The sequence below is a fragment of the Piliocolobus tephrosceles genome, chromosome 1 (genome assembly GCF_002776525.5).
Source record: "Piliocolobus tephrosceles isolate RC106 chromosome 1, ASM277652v3, whole genome shotgun sequence".
In the NCBI taxonomy this organism is placed as follows: domain Eukaryota; kingdom Metazoa; phylum Chordata; class Mammalia; order Primates; family Cercopithecidae; genus Piliocolobus; species Piliocolobus tephrosceles.
This window is the reverse complement of record NC_045434.1, coordinates 175,100,619-175,123,750: the sequence shown is the minus strand read 5'-3', so window position 1 is coordinate 175,123,750 and position 23,132 is coordinate 175,100,619. Positions and strand designations below refer to the sequence as shown.

The 23,132-nt window shown below is 43.1% G+C and overlaps 1 protein-coding gene across 1 annotated transcript in view; it reads right to left on the bottom strand.

Annotated features, from left to right (window-relative positions):
* Positions 1-13,503: 13,503 nt before the first annotated feature.
* The window catches only part of STIL (STIL centriolar assembly protein), a 63,917-nt gene continuing 54,288 nt past the window's right edge, over positions 13,504-23,132 (bottom strand). Inside the window, exon 18 of the mRNA XM_023221597.1 lies at positions 13,504-15,312. Coding sequence (XP_023077365.1) covers positions 14,526-15,312 — 787 coding nt within the window. The 3' untranslated portion in view covers positions 13,504-14,525. The remainder of the gene's footprint in view (positions 15,313-23,132) is intronic.

Sequence of the window (23,132 nt, the reverse complement as noted above, 5' to 3'; positions counted from 1 at the left end):
CCTTTGTCACCCAGGCTGGAGTGCAGTGGCACAATTTTGGCTCATCACAACCTCTGCCTCATGAGTTCAAGCAATTCTTGCACCTCAGCCTCCCAAGAAGCTGGGACTACAGGTGCGCACCACCACACCCAGCTAATTTTTTTTGTTTTTGTTTTTTGTTTTTTTTAGACAGAGTCTCCCTTTGTCACCCAGGCTGGAGTGCAGTGGCACAATTTTGGCTCATCACAACCTCTGCCTCATGAGTTCAAGCAATTCTTGCACCTCAGCCTCCCAAGAAGCTGGGACTACAGGTGCACACCACCACACTCCGCTAATTATTTGTATTTTTAGTAGAGACAGGGTTTCACCATGTTGGCCAGGCTGGTCTTGAACTCCTGACTTCAGGTGATCAGCCTGCCTCGGCCTCCCAAAGTGCTGGGATTACAGGCATGAGCCACCGTGCCTGGCCTTTTCTGTATTTTTAACAGAGACGAAGTTTCACCATGTTAACCAGGCTGGTCTCGAACTCCTGACCTCAGGTGATCTGCCGATCTCAGCCTCCCGAAGTGCTGGGATTACAGGCATGAGCCACTGCGCCTGGCCTGTGCTTTTTAGTGCTTCAAAGCCATTTTCCTTTCCCTAACCCATGCAGAAGACCAAAGCATGCAGAAGCATGCAGAAGACTGAAGTTGCTTTCCAGACTTACAGAAGAGAGAGTGTCTCAGCTTAACTGTCCTCATGAGCAGAGAACCCCAATAGCTCTGCCATCAGTGATTTTATTCTCAGAGCTGTTAGAAAAGGACAGAACATGTGCACAGCCACCAGTTCTCTGGCTAGCAAGCAGTTGTTGATACTCACTGAGACAGAGCCCTGGCCCAGGAGTCCACATTAATACATGTGGACAAGACCCCTGGGCCCCTGAAGGGGACTGTATGTCCTGGGCACTGCCATGTGTGCCTGCACTGCTTCCTGCTTCTGCCTCTGTTCTGTCTTTTGATCCTCCACTATAATCTGCCGGGCTGCTTGTGTGATCCCCACTTTAAAAATGAGGGAGCAGGCTCATCTCACCCAGTCACTCACTTGGTATACATCCAAGTCAGCTTAGCCCCAGTGCCTTCTCCATTCCTGCTGGTTAGAATGAACGATGTGTTACTTTGGGAGAACTATTTCAAAATCTTGAACACTTTGGATAGCACTGTGGTATCCCCTGGTTTCAATCCTTTGACCTTAAAGAAGATAGCCAAAATTATCATGAAAAGATTCTTCAACTTGTATTAAGGAAATATAAATTAAAACCACAATGAGATGCCATGACACATCCACTAAAATGGTTAAAATTTAAAAGACTGACAATACCAAGCATTGCTGAGGATGTAAAGGAGCAACCGGAGTTCTCCAGCAACATTGCTGAAGGAAATGCAAAAATTACTCAACCACTTTGGAGAACTCTTTTGCAGTTCCTATGAATGTGCAGTTTATAAACATACATTTACTGAGATAGCTGAAAAATATATATCCACAAGAACACCTATACATTAATATTCATAGAACCCTTATTTGAAAAGCAAAAAACAACAAACAATTCAACTATCCATCAACAGGTGAATGGTAAACAAATTGTGGTACATTCATGTAATAGAACACTACTCAGCAACAAAAAAGAAACAAATTACAAATGCCAGAAACAAACTGACACATGCCAGAATATAGACCTCTCAACAACAGGCTCAGTGAAAGAGGCCAGACACAAAAGATTATTTAGCCTATGATTTCATTTATATGAAACTCTAGAAAAAGCAAAGATTTTTTTTTTTTGAGACAGAGTTTCACTCTTATCACCCAGGCTGGAGTGCAAAGGTGCCATCTCGGTTCACCGCAACCTCCGCCTCCTGGGTTCAAGTGATTTTCCTGCCTCAGCCTCCCAAGTAGCTGGAATTACAGGTGGCCGTCATCACACCCGGCTAATTTTTGTATTTTTAGTAGATATGGGGTTTCACCATGTTGACCTCAGATGATCCGCCCACCTTGGCCTTCCAAAGTGCTGGGATTACAGGCATGAACCACCGTGCCTGGTCGGCAAAGCTAATTTCTAATGGCAAAGCTCAGATCAGGGGTGATGGAAGAGGATGTATGACTGCAAAGAGGCACAGGGAACTTTCTGCATAAAGGAAATATTCTATATCTTGATTGTGGTGGTGGTTATATGAGTGTATGCGTTTGTTAAAACTCAACAAACCATACACTAAAATTAGTACATCTTATTGTATGTAAATTATGCCTAAAAAATTGACTATAAACATTCTTTGTGGCCCCACATCAATCTTACGTTGTCCAGGAAAACTTTTCTGATCAATCCTGTCCTCAGCTGCATTGATATCTCCTCCTCTCAGCACTTGCTCTCCTGATTAGCATACCCTGGAGCCCTCCGTTACAGTCTAACTCATGCTGCTCAGGGCCAGGCACACAGGGCACGAAAAAGGATCTGGAGATAAGGGAGGAACAGAATTAATGGTATTTGAAAACGTAACAGAGACATCTGCCAGGAAGTAGGGTTATGTCTTCCTTTGACCCTCAGTTTCCCTATCTGTAATAGGAATGGGGTGGGGCAACCACAGGGTCTCTCTCTCCCTTTTATCTCTTATCATGTCTTTCACTCTGCTTCTCATCTATGCCATCTCTATTTTAAGCGCATGTGCATTTTCTCTGTCTCTAAGTCTGCTCCTCTTTCCTACCCCTGCCCTGTCTCTCCATCTCTGTCTTTAATCTGCTTCTCATCATTGCTTCCTTCCTCTTTTTTGGTCTCTGTTCAGGCTCTCAATAAGAACTCCAGCTGTGCACGGGTACCCCATAGAAGCAAAGCATGCCGATTCTCTTGTCACATTCCTGACAGGCTGGACCTGTTAGAAAGTCATCAGCTGGTCTGTCAGTTATATGGGATTGGGGAGACGGGGAAATGAAAAGGGGGGGTGGAAAGGGAAGGGGAGAGATTTGGAAAGGCACCGTTCAGGAGGCACACAGGCTTGGCACACTGGATGCAGGGGATTAGGCCTGCTGGACTCTGGCAGAAGCTCTGAGTTCCCAAGAAAAGCCGTGGCAGGAGGCCCTCTCCTCCACATGGCCTGTGTGCCCAGTCCAGAACCCATGCCACAGGACACAGCCTGTAGCTGATTAAGAGCACATGGTTGACTCTCAGGCCACCTTGGACTAGAATGCCTCCTCAACAACTTAGCAGCTGATAACCCTAAGCAAGTTGCATCACTTCTCTGTGCCTCAGTTTCCTCATCTCTAAAATAGAGGTAAAAATAACACATGAGGCTAGGCGCGGTGGTTCACGCCTGTAATCCCAGCACTTTGGAAGGCCGAGGCAGGTGGATCACCTGAGGTCAGGTGTTTGAAACCAGCCTGACCAACATGACGTAACCCCGTCTCTACTAAAAATTATAAAAAATTAGCCAGGCATGGTGGCATGCACCTGTAATCCCAGCTACTCAGGAGGCTGAGGCAGGAGAATCCCTTGAACCTGGGAGGTGGAGGTTGCAGTGAGAAGGAGAGGCAGGAGAATCCCTTGAACCCCACCTCCCAGGTTCAAGCAGTTCTCCTGTCTCAGCCTTGCGAGTAGCTGAGATTACGGCACCAGCCACTATGCCAGGCTAATTTTTGTATTTTTAGTAGATGGGGTTTCACCATGTTGGCCAGGCTGGTCTTGAACCCCTAACCTCAATGATCCGCCTGCCTTGGCTTCCCAAAGTGTTGGGTTACAGGTGTGAGCCACCATGCCTAGCCTCATTTATTCATTTTATTCCACATTTACTAAGTATCTTTTTTTTTTTTTTTTTTGAAACGGAGTCTCACTTTGTCACCCAGGCTGGAGTGAAGTAGTGCGATCTTGGCTCACTGCAACCTGTGAGAAGGTCAGTCATTCACCCTCTCCGGAACTCCATTTCATAGTCTGTACAGTGGGCACGGCCTTTGCTTCTTTGTTTATTTTAAACAAACACTTTTTGAGCAGTAGTGCTGGGCCCTGTGCTGTCTGCTGGGGATGTGAGGGAACCCAAGAGTCCATTTGCACTGCCTCAGGAGACTAAGGTGTGTGCCTACTACAGGCTTACAAAAATTGAGAGGAATAGAATAAAATTGTGTACATAAGCTCAGTCCTTTTGTGGCACACAGGTGGGAATCTTGCTTCTCCCAGGTTATTCCCACATTGTCTTTTTTTTTTTTTTTTTTTTTGAAGTGGACTCTCGCTCTGTCGCCCAGGCTGGAGTGCAGTGGCGTGATCTCAGCTCACTGCAAGCTCCCCCTCCCGGGTTCATGCCATTCTCCTGCCTCAGCCTCCCGAGTAGCTGGGACTACAGGAGCCCACCACCATGCCTGGCTAATTTTTGTATTTTCAGTAGAGACGGGGTTTCACCATGTTAGCCAGGATGGTCTCGATCTTCTGACCTTGTGATCTGCCCACCTTGGCCTCCCAAAGTACTGGGATTACAGGTGTGAGTCACCGTGCCCAGCTCCCACATTGTCTTGTTTCCCCACACCCTTGGGGAATTGGGCCCTGCTGAACTGGGTGGCAGGAGGAGGGGGAAGGGTGAACACCAAGTGAACCTCCTCGAGGCAGAGAGAGCCAAGGTGTTTGGTTGCCCTGGGACTCCCAGCGGAGCTGAAGGTCCGTCCTCTGCTCCTGTGTCCCTTCCTCCAGCTCCTTCTCCTGTCTCCCTTAAACATGCCCACAGCATGGTACCAATCACACTTATCTGGGTGTCTGTGTACCCCACCAAGACCCTCAAAAACTGGGACCATGTCTATGGTTTGTCTATAGCCCAGCATGTCATGGAGGCAGAGTAGGAGCAAATATATGTATGTTTTAAAAATAAGAGGCGCAGAGACAGAGCTGGAGAAAGAAATCGAGAGAAAGGGAAATCACCCAGCAGGAACCTGGGCCATGAACTTGAAGGAAGCGGGACTGGCTAGCCCTCCTGGCCCTAGAAACCAGCCACAGGGAAATGTGAAAGTACATCCTGTATGTCCTTGTGAGGAGAGATAAATATTTCCATGACTGCATGAACTGTGAGTCCCAGCCCCTTCCTGGGGCAGCCCAGGAAATGCAGGCCTTAATGGGGGTTTGGGGATGGGTAGACTCTCCCTATCTCCACAGAGGGTCTCTGTGCTGGGTGGGGAGGTGAGGGCAAGCAGAGGTCTTGGAGAGTCACAGCACAGGCCCCTCCATGGTGGTTTTGGGGGTTTAGAGCACGTCACTCACAGGAGTGACTCAGCTATGAAACATGAACCTGCTCCCCTTCCAACCAACATCTAAGACCTAGTGTCACTTTATCAAGGTAGGACCAACGGTTTTAGGGAACTGAAGCACATGCTTATTTCAACCTGCTGCTCCCAAGGGATAAGGAGGAGAAAAAGAAGGAGAACATAGGCTCTGAAGCCATACAGGCTAGAGTTCAAATCCTGACTTCACCACTTACTTCATCTGTGTGGCTCGGGCACGTCATTTTACGTTTGAGTCTCCATTTCCTCAAAGGGATAATCCCAATCTGATGGTCAGGTTAAGAGCATGAGATCTGGGCTGGGTATGGGGGCCCACACCTGTAATCCTAGCACTTTGGGAGTCCGAGGTGGGCAGAATCACTTGAACCCAGTAGTTCAAGACCAACCTGGGGAACATGGCGAAACCCCGTCTCTATCAAAAAAAAAAAAAAAAAAAAAAAAAAGAGCATGAGATCTGGAACCAGACTGCCAAGATATGAATCCTTATATTGGCTGTGTGAACTTAGGCCACATTACTTACCCTGTCTGTTCCTATTTCTAGCCTACTAAATGGGAGATTAGAATAGTATCGACTTCATGCAGTTGTAAGGAATAAATGAGTTAACAAATGTAACAGACTTAAGACATAGCAGGTGTGTTCAGCAAAGGTTAAATATTGTTATTACTGCACTAAGTTGTGATGATCAGACGAAGGAATATGTGTAAAAATGCTTTCCTTTAAACCCTACTGATCCCCAATGTGGCAAGCAAATAGTATTGGTTCCGTAGCAGGCAGTTTCTGGTCTTTAAAAAGATCTCTAAGAATAGTTTCATTTTCCTTCCCTCAATCTCATTCTTATTCCACCATCCTGAACCAGGAGTTTGTCTCTTGTTGCAGGTCGTTTCTTCTGATTTGTCCCAATTCTGGTAATTCTGAATACTTCTGAGTATCTGCATGTGAAGCTGCATGTCTGCTTCCACTTACCAGGAAAGGCTATTGTGAGGTCTAAATGAGATACTGAGTAGGACTCTGATCAGTGTTAGACGAAGGTGATTCTGCATATATGTGTCCGAGCATGCATACATGCACATCTACAACAGTAGGATCTAACAGCACCTTCTCTTTCTTTGTTATGCTCCCCAGAGTCTAGCACAAGGCCCCTGACATAGCAGGAGCATTTGGTAGATCTTTTCCATGTAGCTGTTCCTTGGACAAGGGAATCACGCACAGTCCCTGCTCTTGAGGAGCTCCCAAGCTGGTTGTAATGAATTCTGGGGGAGGACAAGAAAAGGACCAGAGAAAGGGCTATAGAATTTCTTTTATTTTCTTTCTTTCTTTTTTTTTTTCTTCAGCCTTGATCTCCTGGACTCAAGTGCCTCAGTCTCTCGAGTAGCTGGGACTACAGGTGCACGTGGCATCATACTCAGCTAATTATTTTGTTTTTATTTTTTTGTAGAGACGGAGCCTCCCTATGGTGCCCAGGATGGTCTCAAACTCCTGAGCTTAAGTGACCCTCCCTCTCAGAATGTTGGGATTATAAGGCATGAGCTACCGTGCCCGGCCTGCTATGAAATCTCAAAGAGGGATAATATCACTTCCCCATAAGGATTCCAGGAAGATTCTTTTAGGATGGGAGAGGAAGCAGAGATTTTCAGGGGTCCACAGGACTTTGAACCTGTAGAGAGTTTGAAGGCATAGGAGCAATGTAAGCAAAGGTAAGAAAGCTGAAGAGTGTCTGTGCGCGTGGGGGATGCCTTCCTTTTCTGTCCTTTGTGCTATGTCCGGGAGAACAGAGAGGCCTGGGTTTGATTGCTCAGTACCTAACTTTCTGACTCACATGCCATGGCATATGGTAGTAAGACCTGGAAAGCTGGAGTCCTGAATTCCAGCCCCAGCTCTTGCTTACAACACGGTGTGAAGTTGAGCAGGTCCCATCTCTTCTTTGGACCCCAGGGTCCTCATGCATAGGAGGACTAAGTGATTGCTTAAGGCCCTCAATCTCTCACACTCTTGGATACCTGATGTCATCTTTCTATTGTGTTTGTGATTAGCCCCTCCCTCACCCCTTCGTGGCCCCAGACCTCCCATGAAGAGGCAGGACACAGAGCTCTCCCCAAATCCATCCTTTTCCTGGAGTTCAGCCTCTGACCAGGAAGTGGGAAAACAGGATTTCCTCTGAGGATGTTCTCTGTGACCCAGACAGTTCCGGTGTGGGGAGTGGGGAGGAAGAGATAGGGAGCATCGTCCAGGATTCCAAACCTTGAAGCACCTTTTCATGGGCTTTATGTTTTGAGCTCCTTAGAAACTGAATGCTTAATTCAGAGCTGACGAAAGACATGTTGGTACTTTGAACAGATATTACTTAACATTGTTGCGGGGAATGACAGAATTTCCTTTTATGAAATATATTAAACACTACATTAAATAAAAAGTGAGGAAATCTCACTTCTGCCTGTGGAAATCCTTCAAAATCTTTCAAAGCCCAACCCCAGTGCTTTCTCTTGCAGGAAGCCTTTCTCTCCTCTGGATTTTCAAATAACTGCTCACATACGATTTCCACACCATCATTTCATACAATCACAGCATATCAGAGACACTCAGGGTTAACCGCTTCATCTCAAAAACTGGGAAACTAAAAACCAGTGACTTGTCCAATGTCAGAGTTTGGGGCAGAGCAACAGGAACCCAATTGTTGCTGACTCCTAATTTGGTGTTCTATCTACTTGTGTGTCTTTTCTTTCCTATGTTTGGTTCCCTTCCCCAGATCCCCTGTTCCAAATGCTATACCTATTTATAGCTCCTTGCTTTTGCAGAAGTGGTTCCCTCCATCAGAACTATCCCTGACTCCTCTTTTCTTTCCTATTGCTCCTGATTCTAGGAAAATGTCACCACCCCTCTAGAATATTCTCAAAATAACCTCCCAGCTTCTCTCATATTCTCACATGTTGTGTAGTTTCATTATAAGCACTTATCTAATGGTATTGCGAATGTTTGCATGTCTCTCCTTCATTAGACTCAGTTCCTATAGGGCACATTTTGTTCATCATCTTATGCTCAGCTTCTAGCTCACTGTCCAGCAGGATCAACATTATTTATCTGTTGAGTGACTAGGTGCAAAAATGATGCTTGTGTGGAGAGGAAAGGTGGAGGGAGTGGCTGCATTGGGCTAGATGCTGTGGAGGGACACTGGCTGGTGTCCTGGTTGTTAACTTTAAGTGTATGATTTTACCCTGTTATACTTTGTGTCTGTCTCATCATTAGTAAAAAGGGATCAATTTTGCCTGTCATACATATTTTCAGTAGGGTTTTGTTGTGAGAATTCTGTGTGAAAAATATGTGGAAAAGCACTTTGCAAAGTGTGAAGGAATCTGCAAACGTCAGACATTATCAGGAAATTTATATTGCTGGTATAAGGGCCTCTCAGTTATCTAGGAGGCTAGGAAGGGTTCTGCCTTCATGAGCAATGCCTAGAAAACAAGGGCACAGAAGGAACTTTTTGTTCCTTCAATTTCCTAGAGCCCTTATAGTACAGACTCAGTACTAGTTTATCACATTGTAAAATCAATGGAAGTGAACACTTTAACATTAACAGAGCTGGGGTTGCTTACTTCAGAACACATGAGTAAAAAATGATTGCCTCTGGTCTTGGCTAACAGGCAAGAGACTCCTTCCTGAAGAAAAGGAAAGTGGGGCAGCTTGGAGGACAGCACAGTATTTAAAGACAGCATTGGCTGTAGTATTTGAAATAATTTATTCAGCTCAAGATCTATTTCTTGCAGAAAGCTCTTCCCGAATTCCTCAGGCCTGAGAGGTTATATTTCTCAATGGCTTAGTAAGACTGTGAGCTCTAGAGTTATACTTAAACTTGAATCTCTGGTAGCAACTTACTTGCATAAATTACTTCCCTGAAGCTCTTCCCTCAACTATGAAGATAACAATCACTGTCTTAGTCTGTTTTTATTGCCTATAACAAAAATATCTGAAACTGAGTAATTTATAAAAAGGAATTTATTCTTACAGTTATGGAGGCTGAGAAGTTCAAAGTTGAGGGGCTACATCTTGTGAGGACCTTCTTGCTGGTGGGGACTCTGCAGAATCCCGAGGTGGCACAGGGCATCCAAGGTGAGGGGGCTGAGCATGCTAGCTCGGATCTCTCTACCTTTTCTTTTTTCTTTTCTTTTTTTTTTTGTGAGACAGGGTCTCACTCTGTTGCCAGGCTGCAGTGCAGTGGTGCAATCTGGACTGACTGCAACCTCCGCCTCCCAGGTTCAAGTGATTCTCCTGCCTCAGTTTCCCGAGTTGCTGAGACTATAGGCACGCACCACCACGCCCATTCACCATGTTGGCCAGGATGGTTCCAATCTCTTGACCTCGTGATCCGCCCACCTCAGCCTCCCAAAGTGCTGGGATTACAGGCATGAGCCACTGCGCCTGGCCTTCCTTTTCGTGTAAAGCCACCAGTCTCATTCCCATGATAAACCATTAATCCATGAATCTATGAACGGATTAACCCATTTAAGAGGGCAGAAGGCTCATCACCCAATCGCCTCTTAAAGTCCCCACATCTCAACACTGCCACATTGAAGATTAAGTTTCAACATGAGGTTTGGAGGGGACAGATATTCAAACCATAGCTATCACCAACTGGGGTCAGCCAGGAGGCTTAAATGAACTAATGCATGTGAAGTGCTCTGCACAATGACCCGTGAGCACAGGGTAAGTCTTAAAAAGACGGACATGATCACCAGTACATTGTTGTGGCTCCTTAGAGTCTAGATCACTCATGTTGGCTTTTCGTCACACTCTCATAACTCTTGTGACTATTTCCTGGGTGTATCTGTTTTCTGTGGAATCTTTACAGCTGGTAAAGGGAAAGATTTAAACAGTATCCTTGCTGTTACTGTTTAAAATGTCTACATTTTAAAGGATACTGTTTAAAATGTCTACATCCACTTCTGTGGGGCTTAGCACAGGGCAGGATAAGGCAGAGGACAAAAGTGGAGCATGGAGTAGTTACTGATTTAAACTAATCGGCAAGGGGATTAGAGGTTGAGTGAGGAGACTTTTGGCGAAGTGGGATAAGAGTGGTTGCCAACTGGCCAGGACTCGCACTAACGGGTTTGTTTCCCAGAAGTTAGGTAATATAAATTCCATCATTTTCCTATGCCATTTGAAGTAGCATCCATGTTATCTTATAAACAGTATGCTGCAGGACTGGAGGAAAGAAATTCAGAGATATGTCACTTGAGAGGCAAGTATCTCCAAAGTTTTTTTTTCTTTTTTGAGACAGAGTCTAACTCTGTTGCCCAGGCTGGAGTGCAGTGGTGCAATCTCGACTCACTGCAATCTCTGCCTCCCAGGTTCTAGTGATTCTCCTGCCTCAGCCTCCCAAGTAGCTGGGACTATAGGAGTGTGGCACCACATCCAGCTAATTTTTGTATTTTTAGTAGAGGCGGGGTTTCACCATGTTGGCCAGGCAGGTCTCGAACTCCTGACCTTGGGTGATCCACCCACCTTGGCCTCCCAAAGTGTTGGTATTACAGGCATGAGCCACCGCCCCCGGCCTAAAATTTTAAAATCCAATTTTCACAGTACTAATGCTTTCTCTAAAGATGCCTAAAAGTTATCATAGCAACTAATTTACCAAATAACTTGTGCTAGGCCATTTTTGCATTGCTCTAAAGAAACATCTGAGACTGGGTAATTTATAAAGAAAGGAGGTTTGGAGTGGTGGGGAGGGGGGTAGGCACCATACACTTTTTAAGTTTTTAAATGACTAGATCTCACCTGAACTCACTATCTTGAAAATAACACCAAACCACGAGGGACCCGCCCCTGTGACCCAAACACCTCCCACCAGTCCCCACCTCCAGCATTAGGGATTACAATTCAACATGAGATTTGGGTGGGAACAAACATCCAAACTCTATCAACCTTTTCATAGTAGAACACCTTCTAGAGTAGGCTTCAGTAATGGCTCCTCTTCTCTTGGCACATGTTTAGTAGAAAGAGACATTGTTTTGTTGAATTAATCTGCAGTCTAAATTCAGGCTCCAAAACTCCTCAGACATTTTAATTAGATGTGGCCTTGGCCAGGTGCGGTGGCTCACGCCTGTAATCCCAGCACTTTGGGAGGTCAAGGTGGGTGGATCACCTGAGGTCAGGGGTTCGAGACTAGCCTGGCCAACACAGTGAAACCGTGTCTCTACTAAAAATACAAAAATTAGCTGGGCGTGGTGCCACACCCCTGTAGTCACAACTACTCAGGAGGCTGAGGCAGGAGAATCACTTGAACCCGGGAGGTGGAGGTCACAGTGAGCTGAGATCGTGCCACTGCATTTCAGCCAGGGTGAAAAAGTAAGACTCTGTCTCAAAAAAAAAATTAGATATGGCCTTAAATTAGATGTGGTAATAAGTGATCAAATTAGACTTTGCCTAAAAAGCTTAGGCTCCATTTTTACTATTAAGATAGCTTCTTGTTTGGTATAAACATTACAGGACTCCCAGTGATAAAGGTACTTGATGAGGCTGTCAGTTAATTCACTTTCTCTGTTTCTTCAATAGTGTGCAATATAAATTGTACCTACATTCGTTGAGTGAAACTGAGGGCTAAACAGAAGACACTTGAAGTGGCATTGCCAATTCCATTATGTAAACTTACTCCAATAAAACATGTAAGTGAATTTTTATGCTATTTATTAAAATAACTAAAGCCCCAAACAATGTGCATGGAAACACAGGGCAAGACATTGCCATTTACATGTCTTAATTTTAATCACCATTGCCATTTACATGTCTTAATTTTAACTTGAAAGAGCAATGGTGTAGGGAAAGATGCACTAACTGGTCCGTGGCTCCAGTGGGGAACAGTAGGGAGCCACTATGTTGCTAAACTTGGGCTTGCTACTATAAAGCCATATCAGATTGTCTTGGAAAACCACAGATGGGTTGAAAATGGATCCAAAGTCCATATATTTCCAGTTTACATATCAACTTTGATATGAAACGACATCTCAATTTAACTTCATCAGAAAAGCTTTATCTTTCAAGTCAACGAAGACTCTTTCATTTATATTCAAATATAACAATTTAAGACCTTTTAAAAAAGGTTGCGGGGGATGTGCCAGGAAAGAACTGATACACTCAACAACTTGGATGTATCTTAGGACATCATGCCAAGTGAAAACAGCCAATTTCAAAAAGGTACACACACTGTATGATTCCTTTTATATAAAAGATTCTCAAAATGCCAACATTCTAGTGGTGGAGAACAGATCACTGGCTGTTGGAGGTTAGGGTTGGAGAGACCGTGTTTTAAAAGGCTAGCACTAGGGAGTTTGTGGTGATGGAATAGCTCTGTATGCTGACTATGGTAGTAGTTATGTTTCTATAAAAGACAAAATTTCAGTCAGGCGCAGTGGCTCACGCCTATAACCAGCACTTTGGGAGGCTGAGGTGGGCGGATCATGAGGTCAGGAATTAGAGACTAGTCTGGCCAACATGGTGAAACCCTGTCTCTACTAGAAATACAAAAATTAACCAGGTGTTGTGGCATGCACCTGTAGTCCCAGCTACTCGGGAGACTGAGGCAGGAGAATCACTAGAATCTGGGAAGCGGAGGTTACAGTGAGCCAAGATCACACCACTGCACTCCAGCCTGGGCGATAGAGCAAGACTCCGTCTCAAAAAAAAGTAAAAGTTCATGGCCGGGCGCGGTGGTTCATGCCTGTAATCCCAGAACTTTGGGCGGCAGAGGCAGGCGGATTACTCGAGGTCAGGAGTTTGAGACTAGCCTGGCCAACAAGGTGAAACCCCGTCTCTACTAAAACTACAGAAATTAGCCAGGCGTGGTGGTGTATGCCTGTAATCCAAGCTACTCGGGAGGCTGAGGCAGAAGAATCACTTGAACCCAGGAGACAGAGGCTGCTGTGAGCCAAGATCACGCCACTGTACTCCATCCTGGGCAACAGAGCAAGACTCCATCTTGAAGAAAAAAAAAAGGTAAAATTTCATACAGCTATATACCAAAAAGTAAATAAATGAGTGCGTGTAAACACTTGTGAAACCTGAGAGGTCTGTGGTTCAGTTATTAGCATTATAGCCAATGTCAATTGCTTGCTTTTGTTCATTTACTATGCTTATGCACGATATCACTGGAGGACATTGGAAGAAGGGTATATGGGAACTCTCTGTATTATTTTTGTAATTTGGGGGCAGGTTAAGAGTTTTTTAAAAAGTGGGGAATAAACTATAAGAGAACAAAGGAAAATAGTCAATCTAGACATTTTTATTAAGTTCTATTAAAAAATATTAAGACATTTGAAAAACTCAGAAAGTTTATAAAACATACTCATACTCAATAATTTTCTTATTCTTTGATAGCCAGCGTGACATGTTGAAGATGTTACACTAAAACCAACCCACCACACTGCAAAAAGTTGTATCTCCAGAGTTTACTAAACATGCATCCTAATTAAGAGGAAATACACTCTTGTATAAAAGAGTGTGTTATTTTTATTATTTTCAAAAATAACTTTTCCCTTAAACTCAGAAAGGGCTGATTTCGCTAATTTATCCAACACCATGATAACTTATGTTCTTTTAGTGATATGGGATAAATGCAGAGATGAAACATGCTAGAACTTCTTAAAATGTACAGTATAGTTGGGCGCAGTAGCTCATGCCTGTAATCCCAGCACTCTGGGAGGCCGAGGCGGGTAGATCACCTGAGGTCGGGAGTTTGAGACCAGCCTGACCAACATGGAGAAAATCTGTCTCTACTGAAAATACAAAATTAGCCAGGCGTTGTGGCACATGCCTATAATCCCAGCTACTTGGGAGGCTGAGGCAGGAAAATCACTTGAACCTAGGAGGCAGAGGTTGCAGTGAGCCAAGATCATGGCACTGCACTCCAACCTGGGCTGCAAGAGCAAAACTCCATCTCAAAAAAAAAAAAAAGTAAAAAAAGTACAGTATAAAACAGCAGTTGAGACTCAGAGCTGGATAGTATCTGTCTACTTAAATTTGTAGGAATAACTGATCTCAGGGTTTGTTTTTCTTAAAGGTTTCAGTGATGTTGAACAACTCTATTTGAACAATGAGAACTTAGTCCTATCACCAGTCAACCATCTCACAGAAAAAGTCACTCTTCCCAGTTGGCTGCTACTAAGAAACAGACTGACTCCAGAATGATCAGGAAATCCCAAAACTACCACAGGGCTCTCTGGCTTCCCTAAGCATCTTCAGCAGACACCCTGTTCCTGTATTAAAAGGGCAGAGAGTTAAAAGGTTAAAATAATTTTGGTAACTGTCTGAGACGTTTTACATCTAAGAAGGTGCCTACTGAATTCATGCTATTCATCTGCTTTAGAGTTTCAGAAGGTTGCAGACTTTCAGGAAAAATTGCAATGTCCCTTTCATTTTCTTTCTCAAGATGTTGAGTGAACTCTGCTTTCCCGGTTCGAAGGTTCACTGCAGGACTTGGTTTAAGGTTCTTTAATAAGAAAGCTGGCTTTTCAGTCAACTGCTGTTTTGCTTTTGTCTGCAAAACTTCATTTGTAATATTTCTTAATACTGGCGTATCTGCGTTGGTGCCCACAGATTCACAGTTAGAACAATTAATTATTTCATGGTCATTCTTAGAAGGCTCTTTCTGACCACCAAGCTGTTCAGGTATGGATGTATGGTTCTGATTCAATAAATGTTCACTCTTGCTATCTGCATTGTCGGGAGGCTCCTCTTCATCTTCACTATTGTCACTGCTTTGTAGGAGTCCATATCTCTTCATATATTTTTTGGTTGCAAATGACATGTTGTTTGGTGAAATTAAACTAAGCCCTACTGTGCTTCTGTCTGTATTAATATGGAGAAGGCTGAATGGGTCACAATTATTTTGGTTTGATCGAGTGACAGACAGTTGTGACAGCTGACTTTCATTTAAATATTTCAGAGCTATAGCATTTGCCTCCATGCTCAAATCCACACCATTGGGGCTTACGCCACTCATGCCAACATTAGCAAATGACATGCAGTTTAATCCAGAGATCACTGCTTCTGGGCTGATACATGCCAACACACTGAAAGACACAAAGCAATAAGCCATCATTTACCATATTCTAAGTAATACCTAGTTCTCAATGTGTTCCATTCTATACAAGCAACAAAAGATCTTTAGCTTTAAGTTCATGGTCCTTTTATCTAAGTACTCAGACATCTAAGTCTTGATGATCCAGATACACAAAGGATAGATATGGGCTGGGTACAGTGGCCCAAGCCTGTAATCCCAGCAGACTGGGACACTGAGGTGGGAGGATTGCTTAAAGCCAGGAGTTCAAGATCAGCCTAGGCAATATAGCCAGATCTTGTCTCTACAAAAAAATTTAAAAATTGGCCAGGCATGGTGGTGCACATTTATAGTCCCAGCTACTCAAGAATCTGGAGGATCATGTGAGCTCAAGAGTTCAAACTTACAGTGAGCCATGATCATGCCACTGTACTCCAGCCTGGGCAACTGAACAAGACTCTGTCTCTTAAAAAATAAAAAATAAATAAATAATTTAAAAAGGGATAAAAATAATAGCCTAGAAGGTAATCCATGATTTACAGGTTGAAAGTGGAATACAAATTAATTTTCCTAAATCTGTATATCAGTCATGGTTTTAACAAATACAAGGCCCCAAATGTAAAAGTCATTCAACATAGTTATGAGTCATTTAATTTATGACTATTAACTCAAATAGCACAAGAGATCAGCTAATGTTTAATGTAAAGTAAAACATAAAAATAAAATCAAACACAAAACACATTTGATTATATAACAGTACAAGCTTTGGTAAGTAGCTCAGAAAATTAAATTGTTCATAGTTGAGGAGATTCCATTTGCAATGAATAAAAAACATCAACCAGTCTCTGGATATGGGCTTATCCACACACACACACACACACACACACACACACACAAATACTTTTTTCATTAGTCATAATCTTCAACTTACTTTGATTAGTGTTAAGTCAACTGACTTACCTTTTCCTTAGGATCACATATATAAAAAATAGCTGCTAATTTTTTTTTTTTGAGACAGGGTCTTGCTCTGTTGCCCAGTCTGGAGTGCAGTGGCAACTGCATGTCATTTGCTAATGCTGGCACAATTACAGACTCAGGCTGGTCTCAAACTCCTAAGGTCAAGCGAGCCTCCCTCCTCGAACTCCCAAAAGTGATGGGATTACAGGCGTGAGCCACTGCACCCAGCCTGCTAATTATTGAGTCCTTATATATGCCAGGTACTCTGCTAAATGCTTTACATGCATTATTCATATACATTGCTCACAGTAACCTTTCTCAGGGAGGTATTCCCTATCGAATATTTCTATCTTATTCTCCATTTCAACACTTTACATTCCCTTTCCACTACTTTTATGCTTTCTTTTTGGCACTTACCGCGGTCTATACATTGAATACACATATCTACATATTCAATCAATGCTTGATTCTTATTTACTGTCTAGCACCCTCATGAAAGCCAATGAGGGCAGAGTTTTGTCTGCTCGCCCGGCCCCCACTGCAGTATCTTTGATGCCTGGAACACATAGTAGGCACTCAGTAAGTACTTGTTGAATGAATAAAAGAAGTAGGTACTATTGTTAGATTTATTCTCAGTTGAGAAAGCTGAGGAATAGAGATTTGAGCTAATTTTCTCAAGCTATACAGTACATAGCAAGCTGAGATAAACCATGACTGCCTTACTCTCTGGGGCTCTGTAACCACTGTTTTACTGTACTATATTCAGCAACTTGGATTTTTTCCATCAGAGTCCTTTGTGCACTGTTTGTTGTGGTGAACATTATATTCTAGTCAAATATGCTATGGCTTTCTACATCATCCCATGAAGAAATTCAGCTGTTTTATATGTGCTAGCCACTGCTTGCATTCACAGAACCACAAAAATCAAACAACCATTATATATTTTCATTCTTATAAGCACCTGAAATTTGCAAAAAAATTGTTTTCAACCATTAGTAATCCCTGAAACCAGGCTGGGCATGATGGCTCATGCCTGTAATCCCAGCACTTTGGGAGGCCGAGGTGGGCAGATCACCTGAGGTCAGGAGTTCGAGACCAGCTTGGCCAACATGGCGAAACCCCATCTCTCCCAAAAATACAAAAAAATTAGCTGGGCGTGGTGGCGGGCGCTGTAATCCCAGCTACTCTGTAGCCTGAGACAGGAGAATCGGTTGAAGCCAGGAGGTGGAGGCTGCAGTGAGCCAAGATTGCACCACTGCACTCCAGCCTAGGCGACAGAGTGAGACTCTGTCTCAAAAAAAAAAAAAAAAAAAATTCCCTGAAACCAGTGATGCCACCACCAAACAATGGAACAGTGTGCTCAATAATGCTGGTCTTTATAACCTTGAAATTCTTCCTTAACCTTCTTGGCATTTAATGCTTTGAAGACTATTTTAGTAAGATTAAAGAGATACTACTAATTTATCCAGACATTATTCTTTTATTCATAGTAACAATACTTTTGGAAGTCTTTTTCTACTTTGCCTATTTCCTCAGTCTATAGATAATATTAATGTAAATAATTTGATAAAAGCAAAGAAAACTTCTAATTCAAAATGTTAAATATTTAAAGAAAGCAGGTCTAATTAGGGTGCTTTTTTTTAATCAATTAATTTTTTTTTTTTGAGACAAAGTCTCACTCTGCCACTAAGGCTGGAGTGCAGTGTCTCAATAATGGCTCACTGTGGCATCGACCTCCCAGGCTCAAGTGACCCTCCTACTAAAGCCTCCCAAGTAGCTGGGACTACAGGTGCATACCACCATGCCCAGCTAATCAAAACTTTTTCTTTTTGTAAAGATGGGGTCTCACTATGTTGTTCAGGCTGGTCTTGAACTCCTGAGCTCCAGTGATCCTCCCATCTTGGCCTCCCAAAGTGCTGGGATTACAGGCATGAGCCACCATGCCCAGCCTCTAATTTTAACTACAGCTTCTTTTATAGAATGGTTAAAAGATCCATAAAGTAATTAATATCAGTTTAGAAGGCTATTCAAGTTTCAATGCCTGACACAAGCTAGCCAATTTCAATTTGGAGGGTGGGGCAGGGGCAATGAGATATCATTACTTTAGTAGCAAAACAAATCAAGTCAGGCACAGTGGTATGCACACCTGTAGTCCTAGCTTCTCAGGAGCCTGAGGCAGGAGGATTGCTTGAGCCCAGGAGTTCAAGGGGCCAGCCTAGGCAAAATAGAGACCACATCGCTAAAAAAACAAATCAATAATGCTCAGAACCAAAGCATATAAACACTAGGGTAATTAAGACAAAAAGCAAAAAGGAATCTGCTCCACTAATCAAATCCTAAAAGCCTGAGCACAAATATATGCCTATGTTAAAATCTCATTAGATGTGCAGCCACAAGGAATGATGAAAGTCCATGAATAAATCTGAGTAAGAGAGCCACATGCCAACAATTTATGGGAAGCTCTAAAATTATTCCAATTCAGATGAAAACCAAGACCGCCATCTCTACAAATAAAAATAAGCCGGGTATGCTCCTGCACACCTGTAGTCCCAGTTACTCAGGAAGCTAAGGTGGGAGGATCACTTGAGCCCAGGAGATTGAGGCTGCAGTGAGCCATGATTGTGCCACTGCACTCCAGCCTGGGCAATACAGCAAGACCCTGTCTCTCAAAAAAAAAAAAAAAAAAAAATCAACTTTGATTCATGATCCTATTTGAATCCAGATTAGTTATCTACTACTTATCCTAAACAGAGTTTTTCAACTACTAAGCAGATAGCCAGGAAGCAAGGTAAAGAAGCAACTAGAGAGACTGCTTGAGACAGGTTTTGAATTCAAAAAGTCGCTCCAATTGGGAACCTATGTGTAGAGGTTGCTTCTAGACCTCAAACCCACAATCTCCATTTCCTGCACAATTTCTAGGTTTGTCTGGCACCCTCTTTCCCTGCCTTCCTGCCTTTAGACTCTCTTAATCTCTGCGACATTCTATTAACAGGAAAATAGAAAGCAGGTCTTCTTTCCCCTGCCTTAGCCACTCTTCTGGTGGAATGATGTGCTCCTGGAGTCCAGAATTGGAACATGAAATGAGTTTTCACATAGATACAATGATGAAAGATGTCTGGTTTACAGAGCTAGAGGAACAGTATGGATTATAAGGATTAGTTTCCTAGCATATTTAACCTATAATTTGTAACAGTTTCTATAGAAAAATGTGTCTTAAATTCTAAACAACTGCCTTATAAACTGTTAGTATACCAGTTATATTATACCTACACACGTTAAAAAGATAACAATATAAGGTCTTAAATACTGACAGTAAATACTACAAAGACACTAAAAATGAACCTTCACTATAAGCTTCAGTGATGATCTGAGTAGGAGGAATGTCGTTCGTTCAGCAAACGTCTCATGGAAGGCCCACTAAGTTAGTGGTAGAGGCAATGAGGATTTAGAACTATGCAAAATCTTCACCGGATGTGGTGGCTCATACCTGTAATCCCAGCACTTTGGGAGGCCGAGGCTGGCAGATCACAAGGTCAGGAGTTCGAGACCAGCCTGGCCAATATTGTGAAATCCCGTCTCTACTAAAAATACAAAAATTAGCCAGGCGTGGTGGTGTGCACCTGCAGTCCCAGCTACTCGGGAGGAAGGCTAAGGCAGAAGAATTGCTTGAACCCGGGAGGCAGAGGTTGCAGTGAGCCAAGATCATGCCACTGCACACCAGCCTGGGCGACACAGTGAGACTCTGTCTCAAAAAAAAAAAAAAAAAAAAAAAACTTGCTGAAAATGCTGTCACAAGTACATACTACAATTTACTGAGAACAAGGTAATTTTAAGAGTACAAAACATCGGCCAGGTGCAGTGGCTCACACACATAATCCCAGCACTTTTGGAGGCCGAGGCAGGCAGATCATCTGAGGTTGGGAGTTCAAGACCAGCCTGACCAACATGGAGAAACCCTGTCTCGACTAAAAGTACAAAATTAGCTGGGCATGGTGGCGCATGCCTGTAATCCCAGCTACTCAGGAAGGCTGAGGCAGAAGAATCGCTTGAACCCGGGAGGCAAAGGTTGTGGTGAGCCGAGATCACGCCACTGCACTCCAGCCTGGGCATTACAAAAGAAAACTCTGTCTCAAAAAAAAAAAAAAAAAGAGTACAAAACATCAATACACTCTGAGAGGTCCAAAGAGGTGACATCTGAGTTCAGCTTTGAAGGATAAGAAGGATTTTGGCAAGGAGAAAGGTAAAAAAGAGCATCTCAGATAAAAGTAACATCAAGGAATCTTGCAAGTGCCAATGGCAAGTAGGCTGGAACTTGGTAGAGAGTGGTAGGACATTATATTCAAAAACTAAGTTTAAGTCAAACTGAAACTGAAACAATGCGAATTAATCAGGTAGGCCTCAGATAGACTAGGAGGACATTCCAGACGTAAGCCTAAGATAACTGGGAAACAAAATTTGACTCTTATGTTGGAGAAACTATTGCAGTACAGTTTCATATTTAATCAAAATGACATAGAGATGATGGCACATGCCTCTGGTCCCAGCTACTCAAAAAGCTGAGGCAAGAGGATTGGCTTGAGCCCAGGAGTTTGAGGTTACCTAAGTTATGATTGTACCATTGCATTCCAGCCTGGGTGACAGGCCTGGGTGACAGAGCAAGATCCTATTTTTAAAAACTAAAAAAAAAAAATTTAAATATACAGAAATTGCATCAATAATAAAATATAACTTTTAAAACTTTAAGGTATTTTTGGTCTTAATTAGTACAGATCTTTAAAAGGGACCATTTTGATGTAATTATAACACAGTATGAAAATACTCTTAAAGTTAGCTACCTTTCCTATGTGATTCCATGGCATTCTCTATCCTTCCATTTCACAGCAGGTATAAAAGATATTGACTATCTGTGTCTTCCCCACTGAACTGTAAACTCTATGAGAACAAAGATGTCTTTCTTTACCAGGTTATCTTGTGTATTATGATATCTCTTATAAGCTGGCTTACAGTAGAAACTCAGTATGTATTTGTTGAAGTTAATGTATTGGTGAAATGGTAGCTGGCATACATGTATACATGTAGCTGGTAATAATACTCTTTCAGAAAGCAACTTAACAACGGCTTTAAAATTTTTGTATCATTTTACCTTAGTCTTTCCATTTCCAAGATTCTATTCTAAAACTGAAAAGCAATATTTGCAAAAGATCATCATAGCAAAATAGTAAGAAACTGCAACTAACGTGATAAGTTCGTTCTCAGTTCTGACAAGAGGGGAAGGGTTAGGATATATAGCCTCTATCTTACAACATGGATAAAAAACTCCAAAAATGCTAGCCTCACTCTTCTACACTATTGGCAGGAATATAAACTGGTACAACTATTTGGTGAGCAATGGTAGTAGTATCTACTAAGACTTTGAATGCACATACTCTTTGATCCTGCCTATTCAGGAATTTATCCTACAAAGATACTTGTACCTGTAGAATGATGTTCACTTAGGATTGTTTGAAATAACAAATAAGAGATTTGGCTTAAAGGTTCATTAATAGAGCACTGGGATTCAATATATTCTAGTACAAGGGTAGAAAAGAATATTATGCAGCTGCTTAAATACATGAGAAAGAACTGTATATCCCTATAAGGAAAAGTATCCAAGATATTATAATATCATGTTTAAAACAAAAACAAAAACAAAAAAACAGACCAGGTGCAGTGGCTCACGGCTGTAATCCTAGCACTTTGGGAGGCCAAGGTGGGAAGATTGCTTGAGTCTAGGAGTTTGTCTGAGACCAGACTGGGCAAAACAGCAAGACCCCATCTCTGCAAAAAAATAAAAAATTAGCCAAGTACTGGTGCATGCCTGTAGTGCCAGCTACTCAAAAGGCTGAGATAGGAGGATCACTTGAGTCCAGGAGGTTGAGGCTGAAGTGAGCTGTGATCACGGCACTGCACTCCAGTCTGGGTGGCACAGCAAGACTGTCTCAAAATTAAAACAACAAAAAAATCAAATCACAAAGTTTATCACATACACATATACATGAACATGCATGGAACATTTCTTCTTTTTTTTTTTGAGATGGAGTCTCGCTCTGTCGCCCAGGCTAGAGTGCAGCGGCTGGATCACAGCTCACTGCAAGCTCTGCCTCCCAGGTTTATGCCATTCTCCTGTCTCAGCCTCCCAAGTAGCTGGGACTACAGGCACCCGCCACCTCGCCCGACTAGTTTTTTGTATTTTTTAGTAGAGATGGGGTTTCACCGGATTAGCCAGGATGGTCTCGATCTCCTGACCTCGTGATCCGCCCGTCTCGGCCTCCCAAAGTGCTGGGATTACAGGCTTGAGCCACCGCGCCCGGCCACATGGAACATTTCTACAATACAAAAGAAATGGTTAAGAGAAGTAACTTTTTAAAATTTTTGTGAGACAGTCTTGCTCTGTCGCCCAGGCTGGAGTGCAGTGGCGCAGTCTCGACTCACTGCAAGCTCCGCCTCCAGGGTTCATGCCATTCTCCTGCCTCAGCCTCCCAAGTAGCTGGGACTACAGGTGCCTGCCACTCAGCTCGGCTATGTGTTTTTAGTAGAGACAGGGTTTCACTGTGTTAGCCAGGATGGTCTCGATCTCCTGACCTCGTGATCTGCCCACTTCAGCCTCCCAAAGTGCTGGGGATTACAGGTGTGAGCCACTGAGTCTGGCCTTTTTTTTTTTGAGACTGAGTCTTGCTCTGTTGTCCAGACTAGAGTACAGTGATGCGATCTCGGCTCACTGCAACCTCCACCTCCCGGGTTCAGGCGATTCTCCTGCCTCAGTCTCCTGAGTAGCTGAGACCACAGACTCCTGCCATCACGCCCAGCTAATTTTTGTATTTTTAGTAGAGACAGAGT